Source organism: Vicugna pacos, chromosome 5 (assembly GCF_048564905.1).
Source record: "Vicugna pacos chromosome 5, VicPac4, whole genome shotgun sequence".
Taxonomy (NCBI): Eukaryota; Metazoa; Chordata; class Mammalia; order Artiodactyla; family Camelidae; genus Vicugna; species Vicugna pacos.
Window position 1 is genome coordinate 35,179,568 of NC_132991.1, and position 15,648 is coordinate 35,195,215.

At 35.5% G+C, this 15,648-nt stretch overlaps 1 protein-coding gene across 2 annotated transcripts in view; it reads right to left on the bottom strand.

The window, feature by feature from the left end:
- The window catches only part of LOC102539123 (CD302 antigen), a 105,381-nt gene that overhangs the window by 55,071 nt on the left and 34,662 nt on the right, over positions 1-15,648 (bottom strand). For both annotated transcript variants that reach the window (XM_006196201.4, XM_031678468.2), the window contains exons 14-23: positions 13,188-13,269; positions 12,194-12,262; positions 9,726-9,840; positions 7,753-7,788; positions 7,190-7,365; positions 6,314-6,378; positions 5,951-6,030; positions 5,220-5,359; positions 3,271-3,376; positions 2,874-3,034 (exon numbers count right to left, since the gene is read on the bottom strand). In XM_006196201.4, the coding sequence (XP_006196263.2) occupies positions 2,874-3,034; positions 3,271-3,376; positions 5,220-5,359; positions 5,951-6,030; positions 6,314-6,378; positions 7,190-7,365; positions 7,753-7,788; positions 9,726-9,840; positions 12,194-12,262; positions 13,188-13,269 (1,030 nt within the window). The remainder of the gene's footprint in view (positions 1-2,873; positions 3,035-3,270; positions 3,377-5,219; positions 5,360-5,950; positions 6,031-6,313; positions 6,379-7,189; positions 7,366-7,752; positions 7,789-9,725; positions 9,841-12,193; positions 12,263-13,187; positions 13,270-15,648) is intronic.

Consider the following 15,648-nt stretch of genomic DNA (forward strand, 5'->3'; position numbering starts at 1 on the left):
TTGAATAAATAGATAAACAATATTCTTGAATTGCAAGATAAATAAAAAGATGTTAATTCTCCCTCAAATGTTGTCAAATTTTCACCACAAGTTTTCTATTTAATTGTTTAGGTTGGAAATTCACTAAATAATTCTAGTTTGCCTTGAAGAATGGAAAAAAGTAGCAAAAAAAAATTTGTTAAAAGGCATACAAGTAAAGGATAATTAATCCAATTTTTTTTGAAATATGACAACGTTATAGTATTTAGATCAGTGTAGTAGCTAAACAAGAGTATAACACACACACACACATTTTGTGTATGATAAAGGCGGCACTCTATATTGCTTTTAACAAATAGAAGTATATGCAATGAATGATGCTAGACAATTGGCCAGGATTAGGGAAAAGGATTAAGTATCCATTGACAACATATACCAGATACCATGGATGTATCATGTTGTCAGAAAAAAAAACCCAGGAAAGCTATAAAACAAAATGAAGGAAATAAAGGCATATATTTAAATAACACTTACGTGAGGGATTCTGTAGCCTAAAAGCAACATAGGAAAAAAAGGAAATAAACAGACTTGAACATACGCAAAAAAAAAAAAATCTCGCTTCTCTAATATTTTTGGCATTCGGATCTAAAGAAAGAAAGCCTACAGAAATATTTGCAATAAATGGAAGAAACACAAGTTCAGCACATTTAATGTTTACATAGTCATAAAATCAGGAAGAAATACATAAAGGCTTTAATGGATAAATCATTAAAGAAAAAAACACCTGATGAAATTCAAACTATTATTGAATTTATAGAAGTCTGTTTTCATTAGAAATCAGAACAATATAAATGAAAATACGAAATCATTTAAACTGCTGAATTAGTGATAATTTTTAGAAGGCAATGCACCGAGAGCACTATAGCAGAGAAGCTGAGAAGGTCTGCAGACTCTTCGACTTGGATTTAAATCTGACTCTGCACACGTAGGCTGCGTGGTCTCTGCCAAGTCACATGACTCTGTTTGTCTCCGCATTAAGACAAGAGAGGAGTCACAGACTGTCTCACATCTATTGCTCAGGTTAAATGAAATGATGCATGTGATGCATTAGCAGAGTGCCTGACACATATTAGCTGCTCAATAAATGTCAGAAATTATCAATATACTGGTATGAATAGAAGAGTAATCACAACATATTGCTGACAAAAAGATAAACTCATAAACCTTTCTGGAAAGCAATTTGGTAACTGGAGTTTAATAACTACTCCTATCTTTTGATCTGGCTATATTACTTCCTAAATCTACCTTGAGGAGGTAACCTGAAATACAAACAAAGATTGTACACAAAGATGTTAATTGCAGCACTATTTAGGTTTATGCAAAACTGGAAACAACCTCAATACCTAGCACTGTTTAGGTAAATGATGGCGCATCTACCAAGAAATGTTGTGCGACCATCAAAATGCTTAACAAGTACATCTTTTAATGACATAAGAAACTACTTATAATACAAAGTGAGAAAAGTAGACACAATAGTATACATACTATGATCTTATCTATATGAAGAAGACAATGTATAGAAAAGCCCTAAAAGAAAAATGCTGAAATACTCATTGTGGTTTCCTAGATCAGGATTCAAATATGGTTTGAGACTCATTTAGTAGGTCATGAAATCAGTTCAGTGGATCTTGACTCTTATTTGTAATAATGAAATAGAATAGGATAGAATCTGACATGGAGAATAGGTTGTCTAGAGACTAGACCCGACTAGAACAGAATAGAAAGAAATATAAGCTCTAAGGGTAAGTACTGTTTCCTGAAACTTTTGTTTCAATTCAATATTATATTTATATCTATGTGCTGAATGGTGATTTAAATGTATTTCTTATTATGGGTCATAGTTAAAAGCTGAAAACCTACTAGCCTAAGTATAAGTGGGATAAGGTTGATATTCTTAAAAATTTTATTTATTCTTCTATAATTTCTAAATTTTCTACAATAACCAAGCATTATTTTGACATTTACTTTGTTCATTATGATACACGTTTCAGATTTCCCTTTGTCACCAACGTCAACCTTGAGCAAAGTTACAATGCATCAGAAACATCAGTTGATTATTGTCTAGGATGTACTTTTGGAATTCAGCTTTAAAGTTAATTTCATAATCTTTGTCTTTTGTGCAAAACGGGGTTTGTATCCAGCAAATAGGGAAGACAGAAGCAGTGGGCAGCAATATCGAGGTATAGGATAACTATTGTTAATATAATGACTTCTTCCCTTCTATAGCTTCTTTATATCTAACTCTTAGGGAAAAGTGATCACTAATCACAAATTTTGTACTTTTTACCTCAGGAGACAGAGGCTGATACCTCCAAATTCTAAGATGATAAAGTAAAGCATTCCATATTAGCTTTTATCTGCAACTCACTACTTGATGGCTTTACATGGTTCTGAAATAAGTGCTATGGAATCTGATGCTACAATGAAACCCAGGGCATCTACATGAAGGCTGGGGAAGCTCCTGTAGTTGCTCTTCCTTTGACAGCTTTATTGATACAATTCATACATGGTATCACTTACTCATTTAAAAGATATATTCCATAGTTTTTAGTACATTCATAGAGTCGTGCAACCATCACCCCCAAACAATTTCAGAACATTTTCACCACCCCAAAAGAAACCCCACAGAAAAACTTTAGCCATCACCCCCAAGCCTTCCATCCTCCTTAGCCTCTGGCAACCACTGATCTACTTTCTATCTTTACAGATTTGCCTATTCGGATGTTTCATATAAACGGACTCATAGAATAGGCCCTTGCTCTTAATCATATAATGTGTGGAAGGCTCAGGTATTTCATAGAGCTACATAGTTTATTGATGAAAGAAAAACTTACACTTATTGGTATTCTTAGCCTTCGACCAATCAATAATGGGTGAAAGTTACTGTATGTCAGCTCTCTGTTATCCATCCATTTGTTTATCTTTTCATAGGCAGTCCAGCGCAAACCAATCCAAAAAGTGGCTTCCATATCCGGAAACAAGGATGTAATAAAATCTGTCAGAAAGAATTTTTTTTTTTAAAAAGCATTTGACTTATTCAAATGAAAGATATACTAAAAATGCTCTTTTTACATACACTCTTGCTTATCTAACTACCAAGATGGCCTTTCACCTACTCTGTAAAAAAGTAACTTAATCAGATGATTTTTATATGTTAATTCCCCACAGCCTCCCAACATGAACTTGACCACCAGATCAGAACAAAACATGTTTACAAAACAATTCTGCTACCTTGTTCTCGCTGGCTCAACACTGAAGGAAGGGTGCCACCATAGGTGTGACAAATATCACTGGCTTCAGAAAAGGTGACAGACTTGGGTTTGACCTTTAGAAAACACTGCAAACAGAGAACACGTATGAAGCATAAGATTCCAAACCCAGGAAAGCTCACAAAGGAAGTAAATGCCTCATCTTTTAAAGGGCTGTTAATTTGCTGTCTGTGAGTACAGAAACTTACAAAGTAGTACTATAAGAATGCAGATCTACACTCTTGATGTGAACAACAGCAGAATAGTCTTTAAACTATTTTTTAAAAAATCTCCTGTTTTTTGAGTGCTTTCTTGTGCTAAACACTTTGTACACTATTATCTCATTTAATTCTCGCAACAAATGGGGAAACTGAAGCAGAGGGACATTAAGTAACTTTACCCATGAGTAAAATAGCCATAGAATGGTAATGGTCAGCATTTAGACTCTGCTCCATCTGATTTGAAATATGTACTCTTCATCACTACCTCCTTATATAAAAAAACACATTTTTAAAGAAATCATCCCCTGTCTCTTGGCAGGAAATCTTTAATTCAAATGGGGTAAAGGGGGTTAAGAGATACAAACTACCACTTATAAAATAAATAAGTAACAGGGATATAATGTACAGCACAGGGAAGATAGTCAATAATTTTATAATAATTTGTATGATGTGTAATCTATAGAAATATCAGATCACTGTGTTGTAAACCTAAAACTAATACAATATTTTCAGTCAACTATACTCTAATAAAAACAAACAAAACCCCCCAAACCCCACAAATTTACATCAACTATGTAAATTAATCTAGACTTAATAACTTAGGGGGAAAAAACATTGTCTCAACTTTAAAAAGTCAAAATGTATCTCTAATGTTTTGGCTTTACTATACTTCCAGCTGTCAGACACATCTCTCTCTCTTTTCCTTCCTTCCTTCCTCTTTTCCTTCCTTCCTTCCTCCCTCCCTCTTTCCCTCCCTTTTTCTTTCTCCCTTCCTCCTTCCCTTCCTCCCTCCCTCCCTCTCTCTCTTTCTTTCTTTCTTTCTATATTATGATCATGTTAGTGTGGAATAGTATGTCCCAAATTGCATTCCTTGAAACATTGTACAAAACTTTTTTTTTTTTTTCCAAACTCCTTACAGACTGGGGTGGCCAAAGAGATACGTTACTGAGTGGCTTCTAGAAAAGACTCTAGAGAGAACACCCTGAACTTGAACTTGGACGCCCTTAGTTAAGGATGACAGAGTAGAAAGACAAAAGCAGCCTCATTTTGGAGACTTCACAGAGCTTCCATATCAACCCCAGACTGCTTATCTTCAAACTTCTTTCATATGACAGAATAAATGTTTTAGCACACTGTAGCAATCTCTTTGTTCGGTAGTCAAATGCACTTCCTAAGAGATACATATACCAATATAAATTATGCACCTCAAGGAGGCAAATATAGAATGCAGGATTTCCCAAACCTATCTAATCATAAACCCCGCTTTGGAAGCAAGGTCAATGATTAGCATTTTGTTAGCATATGTGTATAGCCCCAAAAAGTATGGGAAACACAGGTCTGATTTCATTGGTAAATGCTGCTTAGATGTTTTCCTTAAGAGAAAAAATTTATCAGCCAGAAATTAAGTCAGTCTCCTACATGCCATAGAGATAGTCCTGGCTATTCAATGTCTCACTATTCATTGAAAGATCAACTTCAGCAATTTAAGTGTTAGTAGCAACAGAATAGGAACACAATACTCTGAAAGACCTGTAGGCATGACTAACTTGAGAGTTAACCTGGTTTCTGAAAATGTCTAGAATCAGGTGGGATACTGAAATACACAGAGTCTATGGGACTGAAGTTATTTTGTGGGATACCACTCTGCCACAGCCATACAGTCATCACGAAAGCAATAATCATTTGCACAATGTAGCAATTCTCTTTTTACCTTATTCTGAAAAGTAATCCAATCCCCAGAGCACTGTATTTTAGCTGCAGGATCTGGGCTATATTTCTCTAATGAAGATACATTATATTTTTCACAGATGAAGGGCAACTTGATACTACAGTCTGCTGGTTTATTTAAGTCTGAGAAACGAAAAGCAGGATTACTGTGGTGAGAATTTTCCATTCAGCACATTTGAAAAACAATCCAGTAGTAAAGAAAGTCTCTTTAAATCAATCTTACAAAATGGTAAAAATATACTCCTTTTCTTCCCCAGCCATTTTCGTCTTGGATTGTTATTCATATTAGTAGGTTGTAGCATACCAATATTACCTACAAAACCTCACATATTTGGTATAACAACCACAGTTATTACCACAGTTCCTGGATGGAGGAAACAGAGTTGAAGAAGGCTAATGGCGGGGAAAGGGATCTAAACTACACCTTAGAACTGCTGCCTGGTCATCTTTGCAAATTTGTCTTTATCCTTCCCAGTTAGGAACGTGGTAAGTTTATTTTTTAAGTAACTGCTTTAGGATAAAGGAAGTCAAAATATTCACAGTGAAAAGCATCTTTATTTGCATTTGGAATTTGAGCTACTGCCATTAGCAATAAATCAGAATAAGATGAAGCTACCAAACATATAATCAAAAGGAAAACAAGATTAAGCTAGTAACTGAACTTGAAGTTCACATATTACATAATCAACATGAAGGATTTGTAATTAACCTTACCGCTAAACCAAGACTTGGCAGACATGTACAAGCATTCCTCCCCAAGTGTTATAGGAAAATGACGCCATGGATGTCGTGAGCTGAAAGGAAATGAGAGATGTGACAGCTCATAATACAGTGACATGTTCCATTCTGGTTTTTACTGTAAGTAATTTTAATTCAAAATTTAATGTTATGCCATTATTTTACACTACTTTTTCCTTGATGCTCATATGCAAAAGGATTTGGTTTCTCTAGCTTAGGTATTTTATGAATTAATGTTCAAAATTAATTATAAATAATAATCTATTTAGTAAAAGGGGCCTTGAGACTACTTCTCTTAAATGATAATTTCACAAAGGCAGCATCAAGGATGTCACGTACTATATAAAAGGATCTATTGGCTGCTCAGCAGTTCTCATCCACCACTTCTGCTCATCACCAGATATCTGGAAAAAAAAACCAACACAAAAACAAAACAAACAAACAAACAAAAAAACCAACTAAACACCCATCCTTACATGTGCTGGGTTTTCTAGGGAAGTTTTGATTTAAATACCCTGGCCCATCATAATCACAAATCATTAACATTTCCAGATGTTCCATCACTTTGGTCTCTAAAGTATACAAACCAGATCTTTTCACCAAAAAAGTACTTTGAAAACTCTTTGTATATTCCCAGGCCCTATTGTGCACACAGAAAATATGGTCACTGTAATTACAGGCATATATTAATTGGACATATAGCATCCTACTACAACTAATTATAAATTTTAAAATACATAAATCATTTTCCTCTAAAAAACTATTTTGCAAAGTTAGCTATTATTAGAAATAGAAACTCAAGCTAACTATAAAGTTAATTCTTAGTAAAAAATGTGACAAGGAATTAGAATAATTTATATTATCTATTGATGCTTATCTTATCAATTGACATTCATTTTTGGGGGGGGCTAGGTAATTAGGATTATTTATTTTTTAATGGCTGTACTGGGGATTGACCCCAGGACCTCGTGTATGCTAGGCATGCACTCTACCACTGAGCTATAACCCCCACATCACCAACTGACATTTATAATTAATCTTGAATATTTTAAAACATTAAGCAATCCTATTTAACTTTTCTAACATGAAGTGACGAATTTAGATATTGTTAGGTACATTTTCCTTGAGAGGAACACTGAACTTTTATAGACTGTTGAAATTTTTTTTAATAGAATAAATATAAAAATAAGGAAAAATTAAATACTTTTAAATTACATTTGCTATTTTGTTTTTGATGGCTTTTAGTCCTGCAAAAGATGTTAAAGTAGCCAGAGAGCTGTGATTGCTAGCACAGTACAGGACGGCTTCTTCATAGTTTAAGTGGGGATCAGCAACAAACCAATATTCACTCCCTTCTATGACAACTGGAGGTCCATGAATTCCAGCACGCTCTGAAGAAGAAAAATAGCAGAGTTATGACTGCACAAACCAAACTGTGCCCTCTCAGCATGGACTCAAGTTCAAAACTATTCGTAAATAGCCATCCACTTAGATTCCTGGCTCTCTTTGGCCAGGGCAGGGCTGGCCTAGGACAATCCAAGGATTCTTGAGCCAGTGAATGACTCCACTACCCTCATATACTCACAGAGAAGGATAAACCCAGCCTCATAGCCTCATCCCACACCAGCCAATCACCTTCCCTGCTTGGAGGTACTTCATCTCATGTGAAGACATGATGACAAGAAGCTGGGACTTAGGCCTGGGCTTAAATAATTAACTAAATACATCGTTGAAAAAGTAAAAGCGGCTTTGGATAATTTTCAGTTTTTTTAACTCACCTGGATTGTACCAGTCTGGTATTTTTGGAGTACGACCTGTGTAAGAAAGCAAGTGGCTTAAGTTTAGTATTCATTACAGATCATGGCCATAGTATAATTAAGTGCCTTCCATCTAATTCAAGAGGCCTTGCAATATTGCTGAGGCTTGTCCATTTCTGGCTGAACCATCTCCTTTCACGTTATGAATACTTCATTTTGAATTTTGTGGGGCCTATGCTAAAGCTGCTTTTGTGGCAATCAGAAAGGCAGATTTGTTACGTATTATTACTAGCAGTCTTCTACTTTATTATCATGGATGTCACAAAGGAAGACTAGATGGATAAAATGCAGCTAATAATTAGAAAGTACAAATAAGTAAATGAATGTATGGTATACATTACATAGAAGCATCAAGGACTATGCACCAAGATAGTCATCATTGTAGGATGAGGTTATTCAGGAACCATGTCTCCATCTAATGCAATTTGAATAAACCAGGTTGGTAGAGTTTACTGTCTCCCAAGATATCCTTGGGAAAAAGTGTACCATGACCCAGTACTGAAAGTTTTGAGAAGCTGAGACACAAAACTGGGAGGGAAATAATAAAATGCACCCAGGATTCCTAGATGAAACAGGAAATATGTACTGTACAAAGAATCATCGACTCTGAAGTTGGGTGAGTTAGTGTCCTGATGCCCTCAGACCCTGCTGCTGTGGTACTTTGGATCAGTTGCTTGACTCCCTGAACCTCAACTTTCTATTCTATAGAAATGAAACTCTCCTACCTAACTCGCAAAGTCAGTGCAAAGACCACTTAAGATCACCCCTATGGGAGCACCTGGCACCGTGCGCTCTCAGGATGCCAGCTGCTTTCCTCTCCCTTTCCACTCCAGTCGTAGGTCACACTGCTTTCAAGTCAAAGACACACTTTGATGAATTTTAGAAATTTCAGGGTAAAATAGCTGTTCTTAACTTAGCTGCTGTATCAGGGCCTAGTGCGTGGGAAGACCCTCCTCAGAGGACTGCCCACCTATCCAGCATCTTTGCTTTCTCTCCAAGTCAGTCCTCTGTATTAGATAATTTCCATTAACAATACTGCAAGTCAGTTAAAAAACAGACAAAGTTTCCTGTTTGTAATCTTGTCAACGACTTCTGTTCATTTGTGTATTGGGGGAAAGCTATATCTAACCTTTAAATTTCTTTAAATTAGTGAGAAAAGCAAAATGCATGTTTTTTTTACATGAAATACAAATACATATGTATGTACAAGGTTTCAGTGATCTGTTTATACTCACTTAGAAATTTATTTTGGAACTTCCTGTGCATTTACCACTTATTAATTTAACATATACGATATCTACTTTAAAAAATTCGGGATTAAAATCGTCTTAGCATTTCCCTTAATATATCCTTGACATTTTCCACTAAAAAGCTAAGGAAATTAATATCTATTTATTCTCCTTTCCTTAGGTCCTTTTTGCCATCGAAGGCTCTTCCAGCAAGCTAACTGATTTCCTGAATTTGAATGAGATAAACTATTAGCAATTTTTGAGCTCACTGAAAATTGTTTCTAAATTTTACAGGGACTTGTCAAACTTTAATTTCTTGACTTTTGCTTCATTCTTCCCAAGCTTGTCTTCATTTTGTCCTTCATTTTCCAACAAAATAAAAATTAAAATGATTCCCTCTGCTTCATCTCTCCTTTCAACTGAAATAATCTTTCATTCCAAGATCTAATCTCCCTAAATTAGCCTTAAACGTTATCTTCTGTACAAATTCTTTCATGATAAAAGAGGAAGGTAGCATTTAATTTCAATAAGCCAGCCCTCTACTAGGAGTAGGAGTCAGCCAGGATGGAGCTTAATATCTTAACCACATTGCCAAAGGCTTTTTAAAATTATAATTATAGACTAAGATGTTCTTAGAGCTACTTTTGGCTCAGGATTCACAATGTTCACATGAGAAGATCGTGAAAATGAATAACTACTACTTACCTTTTGGAATCTGGCATATCCATTCAAGTTTTGTATCACAAGCAAAAGGCCTTAAATAAATAAATTCTCTGTCATCATAGAAATACCAGCTTCTTCGCCATGCCCTATGAACCACCTAAAGGAGGAAGAGAATTGCAGAATATTTCCAAGATGATGCAGCCCTTATAAAACTCTAAACTGTAAGCCCTATCTATGGTCTTTAACTCTACATTAGCTCTGGCACCTAAGATACTTGCTTATGAATGAACATATGAATGAATGAATGAGTGAATGCAGTGTTTAAGCAGTCAGTAATAGCTATGCAATAGCCTTCAAAGGGGCAGATAAAAGAAATATATCATAGGGTCATGTTTGTGTCCAAAATGCAAATTACTGGTTTTTTTTCTATTTTTGTTGATCTGAAATTGTAGAATATTGCATCTCTAAATTTTGAAAAGATCAAGCTAGAAAAGAATATTTGGTTCAGTGGTTTCCAAACACCAGGCTGTGATTACAGCAGATCTGTGGAAAAGTGACATAAAAGACTCACATCAGGGCCCCAGGCTCCTTCTGTGGTGCTGTGTTGTGTTTCTGGGACACTTCCCTCCTCCACCTGGTCCAAGATGGCTCTCTACAAATTCCAGCCAGCGAGCAGGGGAGAAAAGGAAGGGGAGAGCACGACCTGGGAGAAGTAGCCATCACTTGTCGGACTGTTTTCTATCAAGGCCAAGATTCTGGTGGGTGATGTGGCAGGGGAAGTAAGATTCGCCCTCCAGACACTGCCCTAGCTGGCCGTGCTCCTGACACAGGCTGGTCACTGCCTCTTTCATTTAGTTTTTTGGGTAAAATTTCCAATTTCTTCACACATACGGATTCAACTTACACAGAACATATGAATTGCACTATGGAATACTTCTGAAAACTTCACAAGCTTCTCTGAATTTTCACCCTTTCAGGTGTTAAACTGGGAATTCTGTAAGAATAGCATGCTACTGTAGTGTTTTACTAAAATCATTACATTGAAAATAATGTTTTCCAATGGACTTCTCAGTTCTTTGTCTCAAACTTCCTGTAACATTTCTGGTCAATCACCTTCTTGAATCTCTTTCTTGGGCTCACATTGCAAAGACACTATCTAGATGTCTCCTCCTTCTTTGTTGTCTCACATTTTATGCTGTTGGCAATTACCCCAAACCCACTTTGTGGCCCTTTGCACTTTTTTTTAATGTACATTTTCCCTTTAACTCTAGTCTCTTGATTTCAACTTTCTACAAGACATTTCTTACTGCTAGCTTGTATTCAAAATGTCTAAACTAAAATGTACTACTAGTTTCTCCATAGACAAGTACCTCTTCTGACTGTTTTCACCAATGCCATACAGCAGAGTAGACTCAGATACGGGGTTTATATTTCAGTTCTGTAACCATGTAAGCTACTCAGAACTCATGTTTCTTCCTCATGAGATGGATATAGTAACAGTACCTGCCTCACAAAGTTGCTTAAGTATTAAATGAGATATTATATGTGACAAGCCTAGTACTGTGCCTGGCTCACAGGTCAACAGCGTCCACTGCTACCATCATCACCACCATCACCATCATTATTACTCTCTCACAACACTCTTTTTCTTGCATAAAACTTACACTTTGTCTGCATAGCCCTTGTAATTACTTATTTACTTGTCTTTACCTCCTACTAGTTTGTAAGTTCTGTGAAGACAATGGCTGTTTTATACCTTGTCGCTGTTGCACTCCCCAGAATCACAGACTACTTGGACACATTACTTATGGAACAAATAAACGAAGAAAGTCTGCAAAGGAAGACGCCTAACTGGTCTTTTATGTCTTCTGGTCCTATCCGTTGCATCCTGACATCTGTTTCAAGATGAATCTTCTCATACCCTCCTTACCTCATGTCAAGAACCTTAAATAATGCACTGTTGTCTACCCAAAAATATACAAACTTCTTAACCTGGCATCATTCTAATTTTCCAACTTTCTTTTCAACCACAGCACCAGTTAAAATTTCTTCATCTGTCTTCCATTCCCCCCACTGCCTTTGCATCTCCCTTCCACTGCCACTTTCTTGTATGCCACCTCCTTATACCATTCCCCCATTAGAAAGCCTTTCCCTATCATAACTGGACGAACTATCCATCCTTAAAGGTCCAATTCAAGTCCTACCTCTTTCTGAAAACAGGCCACACGAATCATTTCCTCTTCTGAGTTTCATTAGCACTCCTCAGCCCACTCATTTGGAGCTTATTACTGCATAGTAATAAGAGCCATCTTTCTTGAATATGAATTTCATCTTCTCAAATTAAGTGTAAGTTAGGTTGCTTGAGGGCTGGCCCATGGGTGTGCTTCTAACCTCCCATCGCACCTAAAATCATGTGCCACAGGCAAAAGGCACTTGTGGATCTGTTGCCTGACTGCACACACTGCCAGATTTATTTTTTAAATATGCAGATTTTCTACCATTGTACTGACCTTGACAGCAGCACAGTCTCTGATATCATAGTCCTGCTGAAACTCATTTGCCATGATAATAGTGGACACCTTAAAAGACAAGAGAGGCTTGAGAATTTAAGACTGATGCATAAATATTTGCAATTTAGATGTAATTTAGGCAGCTTTAATAACTCAAGCTCATTCATACGCCAAGGGATGAAAACTTTTTCATTTCTTTTTTTATGTCAGGATGCTAAATCATGAGAGGACTTAGAAAATGTCATAATGTCATAAGTTTCCAAACAAAGGAAGCTACAGTTTCAGAAATGGATGTTATCATGTATTAAGTTCACAATTGGAGTTACAAAGTATCAGGAACTTGCAAAATATCTTTTTTTTTTTTGCATGTGTTGACATGTGAGTTATTCAATTAACTATTCTCGGATGGATGTGCTCAAATTTGAAAATGAAGCCAAGGAATTTTACATTTAGAAAGAATATACAATGATTTGACACAATGATAATGTGGAGCAAATATTTAACATTTTGAGAATAATTTGCTCCTCTATATGTTACCTAAAACCTCTCCTTAGGATAGTGTAAACATTTGAAATAATATTTAAGGTTCCCACAAATTGTTTCCCCCAACAAAGTTATTTTCTTTTTTACAAAACTCATATTTTTAGATAATAAAAGTTTCTCATTATGAAAAAAGGAAAAATATACAAAGAAAAAGAAAAAAAATCACTTGTACTACCCCAAAATTACAACTATATTTATACATCTATATATTATGTTTTTTAGACTATATATGGAAAGGCTATACATATGGTTATTTATTTTTTGTGATAAAAATGAGATTAGTAACATGTTTCCCCCGCCACTTCATATATGTGAATCTATTTCCACTTCAATAAAGATGCATCTACATAATTTTAATGGTTGCATGGCTGTATTCATTAACAAAACACTCATTTGTTACTGAAACAAATACTCTTTCCATCATACCCCGAACAAGGAAGATTACACTTACTGGTGTATGATCACTCCATTGCCAGGATCCTTGTAGATCAGGGCTCCTTTTATTCAAACCTATCCACAGCCAACGCTGGTTACTATGTAAAAAGGAAGTGTTAAAATCTGAGCACAGCACTTGGCAAAAACACTTAGGTATTCACATGTCTAAAATGCTTAAGACATGTAAGTTTATTCAGAAGACCTTGTCACGAACTGAAAAGCAGTTTCAAGCTATATAAAAAGTCTTCTGAAATGAAACTGAATTCTAATTATGGGGAAGCTATCAAAAAAGTACCAGACATTTTTAAACTAAATTTTAAGCTACTTTCTTCACATAAAAGGCAGAAACTATTCTGCTTTGAAGAACTTAAGAGAAAGAAAAAGTGTATGATTATTTCAAAACTTTCACCACAGAGCTTCAGTTAGATAATTATTAGACAATGTTTTCAGATACCAAAACAACAAGGGCATTTCCTTAAAGCATTCATCTATAACACTATCAAACAGTTCTTCTTTAAAATGCAGAACAAACCACTTGGCTAACATTTTATTAAAAAAGATTTTAAAAATTTAATTCCCACTGCCCATTAAGTTTAAAGTAAAACAAGTATTCAAGTATTTTTAAATGCTAAACTCCTTGGATTATCCCAGAGCAATACAATCCAGCAATCACTAAGTGAATGTATTTAACACTCATAACTATTATACTTTTATGCACAAGGCACTGAGCTATGTACAATAGTGCTTCAGAGACATAGAAGACATAATATCTACCCTCAAATGACATATAAACTAGTAAGAGAGACAAGATACATATATATAAGCAAAGGAAATATAAGACCATTTTTGAAAAACATCGAATGATATAAACTTTGTATACATTGTAAGTGCAACAAAAGTTCAGAAAAAGGAGAGGTCATTGTAGTCCATAGGAAGTCAGGAAATATTTTGTAGGGTTGGTAAGACAAGAGAGAGTCTTTAGAGGATACCTGACATTTCTTTTGAGCCATAATCGGAGTGTTTACCACATGCCAGTATTCAGACTGGCTGAGAGAAGAAAGGATGGGCATTCCAAGGAAGAACATATACAACCACATATAGAGGCAGGGACACACATTGTAAGTGATCCCTTCCCCTCAATTAAATGCATGCACTAGCCAGGGAGATAATTTCAGTATAAATAGAGGTAATATAACCATAAAAAATTTCTCCACTTCTAACTTCACTTGAAGATATTCTCTGACACGTATTATACTTTTTAGGCTTTAATAAGTAGACTATTTTCCATGTAATTTTTTTTTTGCAGGGGTGATGCTAGTTACTTTCCATATATTTAACCTTCTGATTGCATATGGCATGTACCATCAGTACGTGAGTGACTACTATATATGCAAAATAGTAGCTATAGAAATGTGACATAAATATAAATAGAACACACATTAGAGAAGTGGCAGATTCCAAATCTAAAATTAATCCCTACTCTCAAGCTCAGAAGAATATATGGAATATATGCAATGTACAGTTACAGGACAATTGGGAAATACAGTAAGTCTGCATTTAAAAATATTTGCTAGTGAATCAAAGGCAGGAACAAACGTAATTTTGAATTGATTTCCTACTTTTTAATGAAGTATCTGCTTTTCTTTATCTTTTTCCTCTGTTCAACATTCCCTCATATTTTAACATCAATAAGCACTTTTTGTTTTACCTTGCTGACCTCAAGCTTTTCAACTCATTACAATGGAATATGAGACAGTCTCCTTTAAGTTTTTATTGTTATACTGTTTTCTTTCATAAAGAAAGATCACCAATTTATAGAGTTAAGATAAACCCAGTGGAGACAATTAAGTCCAGTCTGAATTTAGCAGCTAAAAAAGGACTCTGCAGTTTGTGTCTTCAACTAATCAGAGCTTTCTCACAGGCATCAAAATGTATCATAGTTTTCGACTGTTGGATTTCTAAACCACAAGGTCTGGATAGTTGCCATATATATATTATAATTGAAGTCAGATGGCTAAAATAAAGAGGAAGTCAAGTTTGCTTCCTCATACTTTATGACTTTCTAATCTTTGCAGATTATATGTTTGGGCCTGCAGAATTTGTGCAGAATTTTGTGTTTCCCTAAAGAAAGCATTAGGTATTTTATTTTCTTTACACAGTCAACAGTACAACCTGGAAAATGATCAAAGATCATTTGCCATCTGCACTGACTTTATAAGCTCCCACAGAAAGCCTCTTTAGAAGCCTGCCCCAAAATTTCCACCCAGTCCGTTCTCACCTCTGTGTCTTCCTACTTAGAAACCTCTGCTTTCAAGCCCGTTTCTGCCTCCTCTGCTGCAACTGAGAGAAGTTTCCTAGAGAGCAGTCTGCCCCATTGTCCAAAATTTCTAATCTTCACACTTTCTGAGATTGAACTTCATTTTAACCCAGACCTTTCTAGTTTTCAGCTTCCATTTCCAGAGATTTATTAGTGTGCT